Source organism: Erpetoichthys calabaricus, chromosome 12 (assembly GCF_900747795.2).
Source record: "Erpetoichthys calabaricus chromosome 12, fErpCal1.3, whole genome shotgun sequence".
In the NCBI taxonomy this organism is placed as follows: domain Eukaryota; kingdom Metazoa; phylum Chordata; class Cladistia; order Polypteriformes; family Polypteridae; genus Erpetoichthys; species Erpetoichthys calabaricus.
Window position 1 is genome coordinate 17759985 of NC_041405.2, and position 17731 is coordinate 17777715.

Here is a 17731-nt window from a genome sequence, read left to right on the forward strand (position 1 = left end):
GATGAATGTCTCCACTTTTGTTTAAGGCTTGTAAATATACAAAAATATTTTTCCTTTTAAACCCTGATCAAGTTTGAAGGAAAAATACTCTTTTAATAATATTACATGAGAAGGGAGACAAGTTTTTGGCGATAAGCGGAATGTGTCTAATTGTGATATGAATGTGTGTCTAATTGTGATATGAATGGAAGTTGTGTATTTTAGGTACTATAAAGGAAAAGCATGGTGACGCAGTGGTCAGCACACTTGATACGAATAAAGGTTCAAGCACGTATGTTTTCCTTGTTAATAATAAGCATGAAGGAAAAGACGCGTTTAAGTATGTGTATAGATAACCTTTAAACACAACTTCGCGTGAGAGATTTCTGTGAATAAAGTACAATTGAAAGAAAACTTTATTCTATGAATAAAATGCAATTGTAAAAGAGATGTTGAAAAACATTGGGAAGCTGTAGGTTTCTTTACATATGCAGAGCAATTTTGCAGATGCTGTGCAATATGTCAAAAGTTTAATGTGGGAAAAGGTACTCAGGTAAGTCCCGCCGTTACCCCTAATCCAATGGGTCCGTTTGAACACCTCCAAATGGATTTCATTGAACTAACCCCGTCTAAAGGGTACCGATATTGTCTTGTGATTGTCGATGTGTTCTCCCGATGGGTAGAGGCTTTCCCTTCAAAACACAGCGATGCCAAAACAGTAGCTAAAGCACTAATTAAAGAGATTATTCCAAGATGGGGTATCCCTCAAAAGTTACAAACAGATAATGGCATTCATTTTGTGAACTCCATTATAAATAATTAACCACCTGGCTATTGTGAATATCATCCCCAAAGCGGAGGCATCGTAGAACGATGCAATGGCACTTTAAACTCGAAAAAAAAAAAAAAAAAAAAAAAATTTTGTGAACAAACTAATTTATCATGGCCGGATGCACTACCCTTAGCTTTAATGGGACTAAGGGGACGGACACACCGACAACTGGGACTATCGCCGTTTGAGATTCTGACCGGACGTCCCATGCCCGTTGGCATGGTTGTAATGTGAATTTGCATACTGTGGACAATGATCTTCTCTCTAGTCTTGCAGGTTTGCGAACCTCGTTGAAGGAAATCCACCAGCAGGTTAATCGAGCCTGGAGGACCAGCCCCCTTTCCAAGGATTTGCACCTGGATCCTGGTTCGAGATACTCGGAGGAAACACTGGCATCAGCCTAGGTGGAGAGGACCATTCCAAATTCTTCTATCCACACCACACGCCGTGAAAGTTGAAGGACTGCCTGCCTGGATTCACGCCTCACATTGCAAGAGATGGCACCCTTGATTGCTGTGCTACTATGCTTTTCTTTTCCCTTGTCTACTGCCCTGGTCACCTTGACTTTCCCGTTAGGAATCACCACATCAGTGCAGTTTGATTTCTGCTCTATTATCAACTGTGGGACTGGTCGACAAGCCCAGTGGACCGGATCTGACAAATACGTGTGTATGAGGGGAAGTGACTGCGACAACTGGCAATGGGTTTTTGCTAACACTGGAACTGAGGACTGGGGTTATCAACCTTTTGAGGCCCAAAAATACGGTTTGAAAAATCGGTTTTCTATCATAAAAGGACATACCTCTCATGAATGTGCTGACAACCATTGTAACCCCTTGATCATTACTTTGAAGAACCCCTCTTTACATGACTCAGGTATTTATGTATTAGGGGCATATGTATCTGGAACAAACCCTTTAGGGAGATTTCTAATTAAGATTGACAATCCTGTTATTAACACCCCTCATTCTCTGGCACACACACCCATCTCCCCAACTTTTGGTTCAGATTTTTCTCCTGTTAAGATTATGAATATTTCCACCCTTTCATCCACTTTTTCAGTAGAAACTGGTTATGGAGATCAGAATAGATGGTTGCAGTGGGTTCTCTATTCAGCTAAGCAAGTTAATCGTTCTCATTGTTATGCGTGCGCTGCAGCCCGTCCCCATTTAGCTACAGTTCCTTTCCCATTCTCTAACATTTCTGACCCCGTGGGGTTGCCCTGCCTTCTGTACTTATTCACTACTTCCAAGAAACCCCTCTCTGGTTCAAAGTGTTCTAATCTATCTATTCTTTTTCCCCCCCACCCGTCACATGGATACCCCTATGTTTCAAACTCACGAAGGAAATTATACATGTTTCAAATCTTATGGAACGACATGGGTAGGAGATTTACCATTTTCTTTCTGTTCTCAAACTTTTCAGGTTAACTTTTCTCTGAACACCGTTCTGTCTTCCTTTCTTCTCTCCCAAACCACTCCTAGATCAGATATTTGGTGGATGTGCAGTAGGTCCAAATTATTTGCCACCCTTCCCCCTAACTGGTCTGGTACCTGTGCTCCAATCCAATTAGTTATGCCTTTTAGACTTCTATCCTTACCTCCCTCTCACTCCCCATATTATTCCACACCTCCTTTTTATTTCCGACATACCCGCTCCCTTTTCCATACGCCTACTGATATCTCCTTACATGGCCCTGGAGTATACATAGATGCTATTGGAGTCCCTAGGGGTGTCCCAGACAGATTTAAAGCTAGGGATCAAGTCGCAGCTGGTTTTGAATCTATCATACCCCAAATTACTATTAATAAGAATGTAGACTGGATTAATTACCTTTATTATAACCAACAACGTTTCCTTAACTTCACCAAAGACGCTATTGAAGGCATACATGAACAGCTTGATCGTACTTCTCTGATGACTTGGCAAAATCGTCTAGCCCTGGACATGTTACTTGCGGAAAAGGGAGGTGTCTGTGCTATGTTTGGTGATGCTTGTTGTACATATATTCCAAATAATACCGCGCCAGATGGATCAATAACTCGTGCATTGGCAGGCCTTACTGCTCTCTCTAAAGAACTTTCCACTAATTCTGGCATTACAAATCCTTGGGATCAGTGGTTTGCATCCTCCTTCGGATCCTGGGGACAATGGATAAGATCTGTTTTCATTTCTTTGGTTGTGACATTCTGTTTCCTCCTCCTGGTTGGTTGTTGTTTTATTCCTTTGGTTCGCTATATAATATCTAAGTACTTTACCGCCTCTATGGAAGGGGCATATATGCTACATGAGGAGCGCATGTCTCGTATAGCTTCTTCCACTTTCTCTTCCCCTTCCCCTTCATCAACCATTTCAAGATAGAATTATATAGGCCCACATCATTTTTGTTCAAAAAGGGAGGAGTGTGAAAACATAAAAAGATGTAATTGAACAAAATGTATGTGTGTATAGAAAATAGGACAGAATGATGAAACTTGTTTGTGTTTTGCGTACGTGACAAAAAGCATGTATACTTTCTGGAAGTTTCTTTTGATGATGTGTGTGACAAGAAAATATACCTTTAGGGTAATGACTTTACAAAAAATTGGAAAAGTACAATGAGTCAGGATGCTATTTTTTGCTTACGTGGTCAACGATCAGGAGATTAGAAAGGTATAAAAGAACAAGGACATCTGCGCTCGAGGCAGATGAAGCGCGGTGTCCTAGGACTGTGTTTCTCTGACATTTTACCCTTGCCTGGTATGTATTAATAAAGGTTTTGACTAATTTTAATTTTCTTCTCTGTCTTCAGTCACAAAAATCGTCCACAGTGTCAAAAAGAAAAAAGATGTTGCCAGTGAATTCGGAATTTCGCCATCGACACTGTCAACTTTCTTGAAAGACAGAGCAAAAAAAGAAGAAAAATCTCGGGTTTCAAACGTATGTGAACTGCTGCATTTGAAGACGTCAAAAAAGCCGTTTTTATGTGGTTCAGTGATGCTCGTTCAAGAAACATTCCTATTAATACGGCACTCATTCAAGAAAATGTGAGGTTTGTAAACTCTCTTGGGACCTCCCACAACTAGACAGCAAGCCGAAGAGCTTCCCAAAGTGCGATTGGAGCACCACACAGATAGCCTGTTTAGGTATTTACAATGTTCAGGAAGTAAACAGGCGCTCAACGGTGCATCAAATAACAAGAAGCCAAAATCAGTGTGAACTAAAGAATAAGCAAGAGCATTCAGTGTTCTCTTAGGTGGGTCAATATTCAGGTGGGAGCTTCACTCTTCCTCCTGCTTGCTCTAGAATGAGACGAGCCATACCGAGAGTATCTCAGCTTTATTTCCCTCCAGTTCCCTTTCTTCTCGGATTTTAATTTCCCTTCAGTTTCTCAGCACAATAAGAGAAAAAGGAGAATGAAATTGTCAGTGAGAGCGTCCCCTTCTGTCCTGGAGTGGTAGTTCTTACTTCCGATGAGCCCAGAAGTCAAACCTCAGACATGCATGCGTGACTCTATCCAGCTATTTTCAAATCTGAAGTCTGTCCCTTCAGTATTGGATGGATGTGAGATCCCACTCTGATTCCAGGATGGAATTTGTTCTTATTTAGTGTCCTTTTAAAACAGACGCAAGGCTGCATCTATCAGGTTTTTGTTTTTTCATTTTTCATTTAAGAATGCTTCCAAACTGCCTTTCCTCTGTTTGGCTGTAGTCAGTGACATCATTAGACCTGCTGGCTCAGATTTCAGTTCCTGTCTCCAGAATTACAGAGAGTGAAAGTAACTTGTCACTGCCACTGAAAATGAAGGTCTAAATGCAGTAGGAGCTTTATAAATACAATGGCTGAAGCAAAGATTTCAGTGTCTTCTGATCAGTTCATCTGCTCCGTGTGTCAAGACCGCCTGAAGGACCCGGTGACCACTACCTGTGGACATAACTACTGTAAACAGTGCATTGAAGACTACTGGGATACTACTGAAAATTGCAAGTGCCCCCAGTGCAGGACGACCTTTGTCTTAAGGCCTGTTCTTCAGAGAAACACTGTGCTGGCTGAAGTGGTAGAGGAACTCAACAAGACAAACCCTGTCGATGTGCTCTGTGATGTGTGCATCGGCACAAAGGAGAGAGCTGTGCAGACCTGTCTGACCTGCCTGGCCTCCTACTGCAAGACTCACATTGAACATCACAGGGTGTCTGAAGTCCTAAAAAAACACAAGCTGGAAGTTCCTCTTCCTAATCTTAATGAGAAACTCTGCTTGAAGCACCGGAAGGCCTTGGAAGTCTACTGCAGGACTGACCAGACATGTATCTGCTGTTTGTGTGCGGTGACTGAACACAGGAATCATGACATGGTGACGCCAGATACAGAGAGACAAGAGAGACAGGTAACATGGGGGCTTGGGTCTTACTGAACTCTGTAGCTTGTGGGATTGAACTCAATATCTTGAAAGAAAGGACCAGTTTTAATTGTAATTAATAATGAAACTCTTTAAAAGTGTCACTTTATTTTTATGTCATGGTGTAATTGTTATTGTTTATTTTTTTCCTGTTTCATTAATCCAACATTCTGGGTGCAAGTTCTGCATCAACTTGTTTTTTTGTGGAGGTTGCCCATTTTTCTCAAGCCTTGACAGTTTTTCACTGTTATTCTGGTTTTCCTGCCACATCCCCAAAGTGAGGATGTTAGGTGGACTGCCCCTTGAAATTGGCTTGGTGTGCTCCTCTGGGTCCTACAATGACTGACTCCCCATGCCTAGGTGTGCCAAATGCCATCACAATAGCCTCTTTCACCCACAGCTATACATTTTTTTCATATTACAGGAGATGTTAAAACTGGAAATGCTGCTGGGTTTATGACATCTGTCAATGTAGGCTACCACTGACCATCCATCTATCCACGTTTTCACAACAAAAAGCTTCAGGGTGTGGACAGCATCTGGCAAAGTACCATAAGGTGCCAGTCCATCAGAGGACATACTGAATCAAACTCATCACTACAACAACAACAGAGTCATCAATTAACCTAACATACACATTTTGGGTTGAAGTATAAAACCCATGAAACACGTGGAGAATATGTACAGTAGATTGTATACAGACAGTGATATGAAATGGGGTCCATAAGGGGCCATTAGAGCCATAAGACAGCAGTGCTAGCCATAGCACCACCATGATGCCCACCTTCTTTTAAATTTAATGCAAACTAGCTGGGTATTCCAACTTCAGCCAGAAAATTTCATAAGACAGCAGGTGTACAAAGTTCTATGTAACTAAGTAAGCTCTTCTTAGAATACAATGTATGTAGTTTTTTTTTATAGCACAGAGAGAATGTTCGGAGTATGGGCGTTAACTTTTATTAAAGTTTGAACAGGCTCAAGTAAGTCTTAAAAAGGTGACAATTTGATTTTTCCGCTTTTGCAACACATTTCAGGTGGTATTTTCTGTGTGAATATAATTAGACCAATCATTGCAATTTTTAATCCAAGGCAAACTTCTGTTTTCAGTTGCATGTCGGACACAGATATCTCTATTCATATCAGTTTGTGGTGATTAATATTTACTAACAGCAGCTCTGAAATTCTGGATGCTTATGTGTGTATTTAACAATCACAACTCTGTTCACTTTGAGATTTTTGAGTGGACATGTAGCAACCACAACTCTGTTGCTTTTGGTAATTTTGGGTGTAAAATATGGAGAAAAACATTAGAACATTATTCTGTACTTCGTTAAATTTACAACAGCCTCACACTTTCCTCCTTTCTGTCCAAAATTTTACAAATACTCAAAATCAACTTTTTGACGTAATAATAATTCTAGATTATTGAACATTGATCAGCATAAGACACAACTGATCCCTGCAGTCCTTGTGTGTCTCCCCACAGGCCCAAGTGCTGACATTACAAAGAGATGTTAAGGAGAAAATGCAGAATAAAAGGAAGACATTGGAGGAGGTGACAGTGATGGAGGCGCAAGTGAAGGTGAGTGTCAAAGAGATAAACTACAAATGACTGGCAGAAGAGGAGTGCAGCATTACCCAGATTTCCTGGTAAAGTTTTTTTTCTTTTTAATGACAAGTTTATAATATTTAGGGAATCTGCCTTTTGTATTTTTGTAGGTTTTCCTTCTTAGCTGCCTTTTGGTCACAAGTTTGTTTTGCCCCTTTGAATTTGGCTGCTGTTATTTTCCTCTTACTCTCCATTCAAAATATTTCTGGACCAATCATTCCTTCATTGTTGAGATACAGTATCATAACATACAGTATACAATATAAGTGTGAGCCTAAAGTGAGTGATCCACAATTAGCCCAATACTCTGAGCTGACAAACACAGTTTAGTTATTAGTGGAGCAGCTGGGAAATATTCAGCAGAATGTCATGTTCAGTGATAAGGTCCTCTCGTCTGTAGTTTTGGAATCAGGAATGTTATTGAGAAGGTCGGAATTGGTATCTGGTGTTTCTGAATCAATATTTTAAAATTCTAATTAACAATCCAGCACATATTCTAATAACAAAGTAAGAAGTATTTGTACTTGTAAGAAAATAATTTAAAACAGACTGCAAGGCAGGGAAAAAATCCAGATGGTAAAGCAGACAAATTAATAATAATAATAATAATAATAATAATAATAATAATAATAATAATAATAATAATAATAATAATAATAATAATAATAATAAATGCTGGTTTATTCTAAATATTGTCAGCTCTCCAGCTGCAGCATTAGATAGCCCTGACTCCTGAGGCTCCCTATAAAGAGAATGAAGCAAAAAACACAAAAAATAATACAAACATCAACAACATGAGCACATAAAAAATAATAATAAAACATCATATCCAGTTATGTCATTCGTATCGTTTGTGTGTTACAAAAGCAGGCTCACTTTCCAGTCAGTCCGTTGTGTTTGAAGGTTCTCAAGAACTAAAATTGATGATTCCATCCAATAGATTTGTAGCAGTTCATGGATCCTTTATATATGAAAAATAATTTTTAAAAAACTGGTTCAGTGCTAACAGAGACAAGTGTCAAATTTTGTCCTTACACACATTCAAAGATAATTTTTCTTTAGGTGGTGTAGATTTTTTATCTTGGTTTTTAAACATGGAGAATTCATTTTCTATGTTCAATATGTATTTGCTTGTTGATTTTTTTATGTTATGTTTTAGAAATGTTTTCTTATGGGCACTGCCATTTCTTAGTCCATTTACTCCAATGAGATGGTGAGTTGTTTAGGATGTGTAGTCCCAGACGTCACACTATGTGACAGGCACAGCTAAATTTAAACAGGCCCTGTGCTTAAGCATATCGTCCAAGATGGTTGATATTTTCTCAGTCTTTTGCAAGTCTTTGTTTTCGGCCTACAGTGTATTAGCATTTAGCCTCTGACTCATTGACTTTCAATTTTTTGTCTTTCTATTTGGCCCCCACTTTCTCAGTAATAATGAGCTGGTTGGTGCCAGAGATGATTTTACAAAAATTAAGGAAACCCTCCAGTGCTTTGTGTAACTCTTGAGGTAAGAAATGTGCAGATCATTGGATTCAAAGAACTGACTCATATTCTACACTTACGTCACCTTTTACAAGGAATGATTGTGCAAACGGAATTATTTATTTGTGATTTCTTTGTTCTTTCATGTGTTACTATCTTTTGTATTTGTTATTTTTAATGACTTTTATAATAATTTTTTAACATAACTGGCTTTATATGCGTAGTTTTGAGAGTAAATTTGCCAAGATTATGAACTAAATATACATTATAAAAGATGTTGGCCAATGTCAACTATGTCATAATATTTTATTAAGATGGCAGCAACCATTTGCTCTTACCATGACTGATTTCCAGCACTCATTCCGACTGTAGACTTGACAAACAAATTCCCTATCCGTTGAGCTAAATACATTTCTGGTTCCGTGTTTGTCACTGAGTTAACATCAATATGTGATTATGCCTGAGAGAATTCAGCAGTCACTCTAAAGTGCATGTGAGTGAATCAGATTCTCTTGTTTTAATTAATTAGAGCACCGCAGAGAAAGAAGTACAGGAATATCAGGACACATGCAATTTGTTGCTTCAGTCCATTGATGGACTGAGATCAAAAGTGATTTCCATGATTAAAGAACATGAGAAAATAGAATTGAGAAAGGTTACAAAGATCAGAGACCAACTGGAGAAGGAGATCAAGAAGCTGGAAAGGAAAGATACTGAATTAGAAGTGATCTCACAGACAAGTGATGACATCTACTTCCTGCAGGTAATATCGCTGCTTCACTAAACTGAAAGTTTACCAGCAGATCTGTTTTATAGACAAACATTTCTCACATTCATCTTCTTTTCACTCTCTTATTGCAGAATGTCCAGTCTTTGTGTGCACATTCTGTAAATGAAAGCACACCCATCATTGCAGTAAAGGAGCATTTCTTATCAGAGACACTGAGACAAAATCTGCTTAAGGTGAACGAAAGTCTGAAGAAGATCAACTGCTCAGAGTTTGTGGAAACCAGTGAGACCGGTAAGCTTGATTGGCTTTATATGTACTGACATATTACGACGATTGAGCAATAGAAACCTCTTCACTGATACCCTTTGGCCCACAGCTGTGAATGGTTGATCATTTCTGAGTTTACCTAGAGCTGTTTTGTCAACTGATTAATATTGTTAAACAAATAAATAGTAAAGCAGTATTTACAGATAAGTTCAAGAATATGACTGCATCATATCAATCAACCTACCGGCTTTTGTAAACTCAAACTGCTTTCTTTCCTAACCGAAGACATGTTATTTGACCTAATCTAAAATAAAGTGTAATTAGAGAGATGCTGCAAGGAGATGCCAGCAGCCAGTAAAGTTTCTATTCAGGGCTATCGTTCCAGTGTATGTCCTTTTGTTCATCTCTCTTTGACTTCTCTGTCAACATTTATATTTTCAAATACTTTGCTTCTCTTCTCTGAATTGAATGTTAGTTGGTGGCTGTAATTTTAAATGTCACATCTTCTGGGGTGTTGCTGACATCAATTCTGAAATTAACCATCCAATATCAAGTGAAAATTCCTCAAGGTTTACTTTATTTAATTTAATTGTAATTTACTTGCATTCCCATATATTCCATTGCATTTCAGTATATGTTTTTAATGTTTTAATATGTTTCTCATTGTATTTTGTAATTAATTACCTTCAGTAATACCCAAAGGTCTTCTGATCATCAATTCTTAGCGGGTAATATCAATAATGAAGGGTAACATAAAAATCAGAAAAATAAGTGGAATACTAGGCCTTCTAACTTTTAAGACAATATCAACCTAAATGGTATTTTAGTTTAGATATTTGGTGAAAAAGAAAAGAACAGAAAATCGGTTAATACATGTATTCCATTAACCTTGTAACTCATATTACAAGAACAAATATGCATTTCATATTCATCATATAAATAACAAATATAAAAAGGAGTCCCCTCTTTTCTTACTGTGTTAGGCGTAATACTGTAGAGCTATAGAAGAGAAAATCCATTTTTGCATGTAGGGTAGAATATTTGTATCTTATGATAAAACAGAAAACAAACTGTAATCTAATGCAGTGCTCTTCGACCGGTGTGCGGACCGTGGTGACAATACCAAGTGTGCTGAGGCGCAATGCTTCCAAATGGAGTAAAAGCACAAGGTTTATGGTGGGCTTATGCGTCATACTTATATCATGGGGTGACACACATAAGTGTGCTCAGTACTGCATATGTGTGATGTTTGCACAAGTGTGTATGTAATCCCTTCACTGCCCTGCGCGTGAGACGAGGTGGTGTGGAGGTAACAATTGCACTTATGAGAAATCATTTGGCAGTGGTCACAGCTCTTAGCAGAATGCATACTTTGCAGAGAACAACTGATTCTCCATCTAAAATCAAAACATTCCTTTTCCAGTTGCTCCAACAAGGACAAACAATATTATCATTGGATTTTAAATCAAAATCTAATGCAGAGGCAATTTATGAGATTTTCACAGTTTCTGAAAAAGCATTAGAAGCTAGATACTGTCACGCTTGGGTCATTGATTTGCACAGAGACACAGGAGGTTGTAGTAAAAAAGGAACTTTATTCAAAGCACTGCAAACAAACATTTGTCTCTTTTCAAAAGTTTAAACATGCTCCGTGACAAGTCAGAGATGACAGTTCCACCAGGAGCAGAGAATGTCATAGAGAGAGAGAGAGAGAAGCAAAACAACCAATTCCAAAGCTGACAGTCGCTATACAAGGCTTTTAAGTAAGCGGAGTACCACACGAGAGGTTTATCGCACGTTATAGCGCAAGTGAGAAGGGTAAAGAGTAATGTGAAGGTAGACTGTCAGCTGTTTCAGGGGTTTTCCCAGAGGCGTCTGTGTCCTCTGAGGGTGTGATCAGCGCTCCAGACAAAAGAATCTCCTTACAGGTCCCCCAAGGTCAGCCTCGGCTTATAAAGCTGACCACCCCTTTTCAGACCATGGCCAAGATGGCTGACCAATTCCATTCAGACGAAAGACAAAATGCCCGATGCCTGTCAAATCACCCCACAACAGGTATAGACCAGAGGGTGGAGCGTCCGTTAACTAGGATGAAGCAGGTACCAGAAATGACAGGGGGGCAGGGCATACACCTGTCAAAATATTTTTGATAAGATAATGGTGCCATTTTATACTACTGATACCCATTCAGAAAAAGCAGCAGAGATTGGCAGGAATTGCAGTCTGGTAATGCAACCCTGCTGGGGTCTGTGGGATCCCCTAGTGGGTGTTGCAGAGAGTTACACTCCCTATTCTTTGGGACTTCTGTATGGCCCAGAAATACTTCCAATAGGATGATGCCCCAGTACTGGAAGTACTCCTCGGTCCTCAATGAAAAAGACAACACTATCTTGTCCAGGTGAGTTGGAGTTGGGAGGCAACACTTGTATTAGAGGAGTAGTAGCAGTGCAGAGAGAGAAAGAAGAACAGTCACCCATTTAATTGTTCTGTACAAAGGTATTTGTGTAAACTCCTCCTTTATTAAAACCCGGGACTGTTTTATTTGTTTGTGTTTGGAGTTTGGGGCTCAGTGGCACCCCTAAGCTTTCACAATGTATGAAACCATCCTTGTCTTTTCTGTGACAAGACTTAAATTACATTTAAATTAAATTGAATTGATTGAAACTGCAAACCCAAATGGAAAGACACTAACAGTGTTGTACCCTTCTCATTGTCTGCACAGGGATGAGATATGAAATCAGAGTCATATTCATTAAGCTGTTCTTTTTTTTTCTCCTGTGCCTAAGAGAAAAAAAGAAAAAACACTTAAGGATGCTTTAGCTGAATTCCCATGGGGACCAGATTTCATACTTAAGGATTTGAAAACAGAAATTTCTACTTGCCCAATCTGGGACAGTCAATTTAAATCTAGGGAAGAGTGAATTTTATGCTGGTTAATTAATCATCAGTCTTAATACTTCAGCAAATCTCCTTCTTCATTTACCTTACCGTTCTCTGTAGTAGTAGAGGAGTCTCCAGCCTTTAGACATATATCAAGGTAACTGAGGCACACTCCTATCATGGGACAGAAAAATGCAATTTATTAATCAACACAAGGAGCATAAAAGTATGATTGTGACCAGTGTTTCTGCCGATTCGTGCCATCTCTGAGGAAGATAGTCAGTTATGACAATGACAGTCTGCATGACACTGTAGCACAAATTCCAAACATGAAATGGACTTGTGATTTTGGTTATTACCGAGTCATACTTGGGGTGACGTGTGATGATCCACTTTACAGTTTTAAGCCTTAAAATCTGTCATGGCCTTATTCTGCTGCTATCTAGTGGATACAATAATACTGCAAAAACTGTTACTGTTTTGTAACTCAAAGGTAAATTATCTATATTCATGAGTGGGACTTAGCCTTCAACCAAAACACAATAGTGTGTAAACAAGGAGCTGGAAAGCCAGTATTAGAAAAAACTGAACTGAACGATTAAATGAATCAAACAATAATATTGACAAAATGAATTGGTCATCAGACATTGACAACGGAGATTGAAACTGATGCATAAGTCCCTGTATGACCAGACCATTATCGCATATAGCTTTGTGGCAAAAAAAAAAAAGCAAATGAATGACTGCAAGTCTCAGTGAGGCCTTCACTCAAAATTGTGAAAAGGTTCAGTCATTCACAGTTTAAAGAAAATGCGTGGAGGAGAAGACAAGGAATCTGACCATGGGATAACTGATTGTTTAAATTGCAAATTTAAGAATGACTGTGTTAACATGATATTCTGTGGAAGTGAGGACAGAATTCAGAATTGAAACTACCAAAGCACTAGGATATGGAGCTCATATGAAATATGCTGGAGTCACCTGCAAGAGCAAATCTGATGAACGCTTTATAAAAATTAACTGCAATAAAGGTCACTTAAGTTCTAAATTTCATACGTCACTTTGAGATGGCTCTGTAAAGCTGGGTTAGCACTGCTGCTTTATGAATTCAATGTCATTGGTTTGAATTCTGGGCCTTAAGGTGACTGTGAGGGTTTTTGACACATTTATGTGTTTTTCCTGTCATTCCCAAAACCTTCTGGTTAGGTTGAATAGTGAATCTAAAATGCTCGCCAATGTGAGTGAATAGTGCTCTCAAAAAACAAAAAATTAAAAGCTATGAGACAAATCCATCAAAGACACATTTTTAAATATGTCAGCTTTGGCTTCTTTTTGTCTAACACATTACAATCCTCCTCTTATACAGAAAATCTGACTCTTTTTTTTTTGTTTGCTTTTTGAGAATATGGGTGGGTGCGGATGGGTGGTCCTTAAATTCACTTGCCTGGGTGTATGTTGGATTAAAACGTTACTGCTGATCAACTTTGGAGGCAGAATTTAATGAAAGAGGGTTAAGAGACAATATTAAATTGATTTAAATGTATATTAAAACATCTAGATCAAATTTGGCTACTAAATAGAAATTCATGGTGAAGAAAATGCAATTAGGCTGTAAGAACATCACATACTGTCGTGTTTTTGATTTCTGTGGGTCGACATTTGTTTGCCAAGGCCGTGTCTTTGTGTGCCTGTGGGACATTACATGATGAAGTGAAGACTGGGGGTGGAGAGCTGACCTCAGAACAGACAGAGGTGAACTTCTTGATGCCCAAGTTTGTCACAATAATACAAAGTGACTGGAAGAGAAACATCAAAAGAGGAAGACAGTAGCGGGCAAAACAAACGTGGAAGAACAAGTGTCTGAAGTAAAATCAGCACCATCCTTGCCCATAGCCAAATAATTGTTTGACCAGCCAAAGGAATCACCAGGAAAGGGATGGCAAATTTTGAACTTCAATGTCTGTTATTGAATTACCTGCTTCCTTAGCCGGTAGACCCCCAGCTTTGACATTTAGGAAGGACAACAGCAGCAAGAGTTTCATGATGTCTGCCGAGACTGACTGTGGTGGTTTTGTAGGGAGTGTGCTATGTAACCATCTCATTTACTTATTTCATTCTACATCTGTATGAAGTGGCCAGTAAATCAATTCAGGGCTCCTAAAGGCATAGAAAAGGATACGGGCGACATTTAGAAAGGGGAGACTGGGATCGAGTGGATAATCAGGCTGTCCAAAATGATTCAGTATCAAGGGGTTAGAGACAGAGATGAAGAGGGGGTAAACCAGTTGTACCAGAGATGTACACAACCCCATTTCTATATGACATGAAGCTTCATGTAGTCTCTCAGAATAAGCAGTTTTTGTATAGTTCTATTACTTGTTTCAGCTACAGGTGCCACATCCATACGTAGTACAGCAAAACTGCTGTGACAAAGCATCACATGTCAGATGAATGAAGTCTTTAGAGAGTACTTGAGTATCCTGAAACTTGATGCATTTTGTTGCACTGCCATTATTATACTAACTTCTATTAACACATTGACATGTCTGTCACCTGTCTGTTTACCAAACACTGTGCTCCTGTCTGCCATTCACAGACAACAGAGTAATTGTCAACATTTGAAGCCAACATGGCCTTCTTAACCCACGATGCAGTGAGCACATTAGTCCACTCTGACACTGTCCACGGTGATTTTCTGCTGTTTTCGGGATTCCTCTGATTTGACTGAGTGTTGGTCACATAGATTGTTAGCAATGATGGCTGGAAATCCCTACATGGAAGTCTCACTTAATGTTCACCTCTCTTGTTGTAACTTATGGAGTTTCAGAGCATTTATTGCATCTGAGATTGTAGCAGGGTCTTCCATGTGATGGTCACCATGAGTGCAGCACATCAATGTGAAGGTGAACAATGCCAGACATCCATGAATAGGATTTCCTACACAAGTAGCATTCAGAATATTAACTGGGGTAGACACCTATCTGATGACATTTAATAATTGTAAGTACATACAGTACTCCCAGATTATATTAAATGTTTTGTAAATTGAATGGTATGCCCAATATTTTTAAATAATTGTTCAATGCATCATTGTGATAATAAAATAAATTTTTAATTCCAATCCTTCCGTCTGTGCACTCCAGTTTTCCACCCATATCCCCAAAGATATGGAGGTTTGGTTAACCAGCGACTCCAAAAGGCTTTCAGTGAGTGTGAATGTGAATGGGCCCTGTGTTGGAGTGGAACTCAGTCCAGAGATGGTGTCTGTTTTCAACCAAATCTGCCAGGATGGGCGCCAGCACCCAGTAATCCAGAATTAGATTACACCAGTCCGAGAAGGTTAGGTAATGTTATATGAAAGAGTCGGGGTCTTGTTTCTACTTTTTCATTTATCTCTCATTGCCTGTTGACATCAGGCCAACTGTAGTGATCTCAGGATAGTTCGTCATCATGTCTATTGAAGCGTCGAAGGTAAAACAACATAATATTTCATTTTTTTTTCCACAGGTAAAGAATCAGATCATACAAAGGAAATAACACGACAAGATTCAGAACTTCCACCTCAGTCTTCCTCTCCTAGTGATAGTGACGTGACTTCAGGTGGTCTATGCATTAGTAGTGGACAGCCTCCAAAAGATCCAAAAGTAAGTAGGAAGCAGTTACCAGTAACACTGACTGAAATGTCTAAAATGTGATGAGCTCAAGGAGGAAGGGCTCAGTAATGTACTTCACCTAAATACGTGTTTCTTGAGATACCATCCACCGATTTACCTCAATTACTTTCTGTCATTAAATGTGTTTCTGATCCACATGAAACTGATCTTTTAGCACTGAGTTATGCAATGAATTAGTAGAACTGAGGTATTTCATGACAGCAGAAGTTCTTCAGTCCACACGTGATTGAGCAGAATGCTTTTGTGTGTCTTGTCAGATTTCCCTAAGGACAGACGTTAAGGAACCTGACAAGATGTCCAGTTCATCCATTGGGGAGAATATTGAAAAGTTGATTCAAGACACTGAAAGATTCAAAGACAGCCTGAAGGACCAGATTGAGACCAAAGTGAGTGAAATCTCTGATTTGTTATCTGACCCCTAGATAAAATGTCTGTTGCCATCCATTCAGGTAACGTAAATGACTTCTGGGGAAATACAGTGAAATTCAGCCAGCCATGCATGTTACGGATACTTGGTGCCTGCTTATCTGTAGTGGCTTTTTGACAGGCACAGATTCCAATCAGAGTAGAGCTTTCTCACTGTGCTCATGCAAGACTAAACAGATCTGTGGCCATACTCTGGACACATATGATTAATATTTTCATCTCTTCTGGTTTTCTCTGGTACATTTTAAATGATTTGAATGTGCCAAACCTGCTTCAGTATTTCCATAAATGTAAGTGCTCTTCATCTAATCCATACACCAAGCAGTGTCACTAATCTCCTTTAATCGCTGTTTTTCAAATGCTACATCTCATTTACTTCTGTTTCTCCCTGAAGCCCCTCATAAAAGCTTATCACAGTAGCTTTAAACTCCTTTTAAAATATTTACCTCTTTGTTGTAATGGCTGGAAAGTTGGCAACACAAAAATTATTTGCTACTACTAATATCTAAGAAGTTTGTCACAAGGCGTATGTCTTGCTGTATTGGTTGTCTCATACTTCTTGTTTGGCCATCCCCATCAGTGCCTCCTGAACATCTCCTTACGTCTCTCTCAGGTTTTATGCCACTTTATATTTTCTACTTCATGCTTTTCCAGTGGTCTTCCATTCAAGTTCTTTTTCACATCAGTTCCTATTGCTTTGCTCTCCTTGCCTCTCCCATAACACAGATGATGCACTTGAGGTCGTCTTCATCACTGAGCAGCTTTCAGTTCATGTTTCAGGCAGATGTTCCAGGTTAGCACAGCACAGTGTTTTACAGAACATTTTTATGTTTAAAATTCTCTAACATCACTTTCCCTATTCCTGCTGTAGGTTGAAGTGAAGAAATTAACAAATTGCTTTCTTGAGTTTCAGGAGAATCATCTGGTTGAGGTAAAGGAGTTACAGACAAAGAGAAAGGAGGAACTGCAAGGTGAGTGGAGCAAATTCAAGTGTAATGTTGTCTTGAAGAAACTCTCATAAATGAACAAAGAGACAATGCCAAGTCTGCGTTTATACCGCCTCGCTTCTTGCTTTCATAATCTCATTTGCTTTTTCCTTTTCTGGTTGTCAGGTATTTTCTTTCAAACACACTTTTCTCCCTCCTAAATACGGAGCCTTTCTAAAATCACTGAAAGTCTCGGTATGGCTTTAACACAGAATTGTGCAAAGGTTCAGTCATTCTCAGAGTAGAGAAACTGAGTGGAGCACAAGACAAGGAATCTGAACATGGGGGAGCTGATTGTTTTAAATTGGAAATGAAAGGATCCGTCTCAAAGTCCGGTGGGTTAAGTCGAATGATGTTTGTAAAATGGCCACCATTGTCAGTGAATAGAAATGAAATTAAAAAGCTGTGAGACAAGTCCAACACATGCATGTTTTTACATTCGACATCTTTGGCTTCTTTCTGTCTACCACATTACACACATTCTCTTATTC

At 39.0% G+C, this 17731-nt stretch overlaps 3 protein-coding genes and 1 long non-coding RNA gene across 8 annotated transcripts in view; 3 read left to right on the plus strand and 1 right to left on the minus strand.

Moving 5' to 3' along the window:
• Positions 1-17731, plus strand: part of LOC114662319 (AF4/FMR2 family member 4-like) — a 154098-nt gene that overhangs the window by 119930 nt on the left and 16437 nt on the right. The gene's annotated exons all lie outside the window — the stretch shown is intronic.
• Positions 1-17731, plus strand: part of LOC114662964 (E3 ubiquitin/ISG15 ligase TRIM25-like) — a 127190-nt gene that overhangs the window by 54419 nt on the left and 55040 nt on the right. The gene's annotated exons all lie outside the window — the stretch shown is intronic.
• The window catches only part of LOC127529760 (uncharacterized), a 97031-nt gene that overhangs the window by 54326 nt on the left and 24974 nt on the right, over positions 1-17731 (minus strand). Inside the window, exon 2 of the long non-coding RNA XR_007936360.1 lies at positions 4715-4798. This is a non-coding gene — a long non-coding RNA (uncharacterized LOC127529760). The remainder of the gene's footprint in view (positions 1-4714; positions 4799-17731) is intronic.
• Positions 4572-17603, plus strand: LOC114662967 (E3 ubiquitin/ISG15 ligase TRIM25-like). 2 transcript variants are annotated; one of them, XM_028816715.2, is made up of 7 exons: positions 4572-5174; positions 6673-6768; positions 8807-9040; positions 9139-9298; positions 15662-15798; positions 16086-16214; positions 17168-17603. In XM_028816715.2, the coding sequence occupies exons 1-7, from the start codon at positions 4629-4631 to the stop codon at positions 17273-17275; spliced, it is 1410 nt and encodes a 469-aa protein (XP_028672548.2). In that variant the 5' UTR covers positions 4572-4628; the 3' UTR covers positions 17276-17603. The 2 variants fall into 2 exon arrangements, with proteins under 2 accessions (XP_028672548.2, XP_051790411.1); XM_051934451.1 differs by having other exon boundaries at positions 16086-16277; positions 17126-17239.

Bases quoted from the DNA above. Each gene is read 5' to 3' on its own strand.
- LOC114662967 (XM_028816715.2), top strand. From the start codon at position 4,629: ATGGCTGAAGCAAAGATTTCAGTGTCTTCTGATCAGTTCATCTGCTCC. The intron at 9,299-15,661 runs GTAAGCTTGATT...TTTTTTCCACAG, and splicing joins TGTGGAAACCAGTGAGACCG to GTAAAGAATCAGATCATACA. The intron at 16,215-17,167 runs GTGAGTGAAATC...CTTGAGTTTCAG, and splicing joins AGGACCAGATTGAGACCAAA to GAGAATCATCTGGTTGAGGT.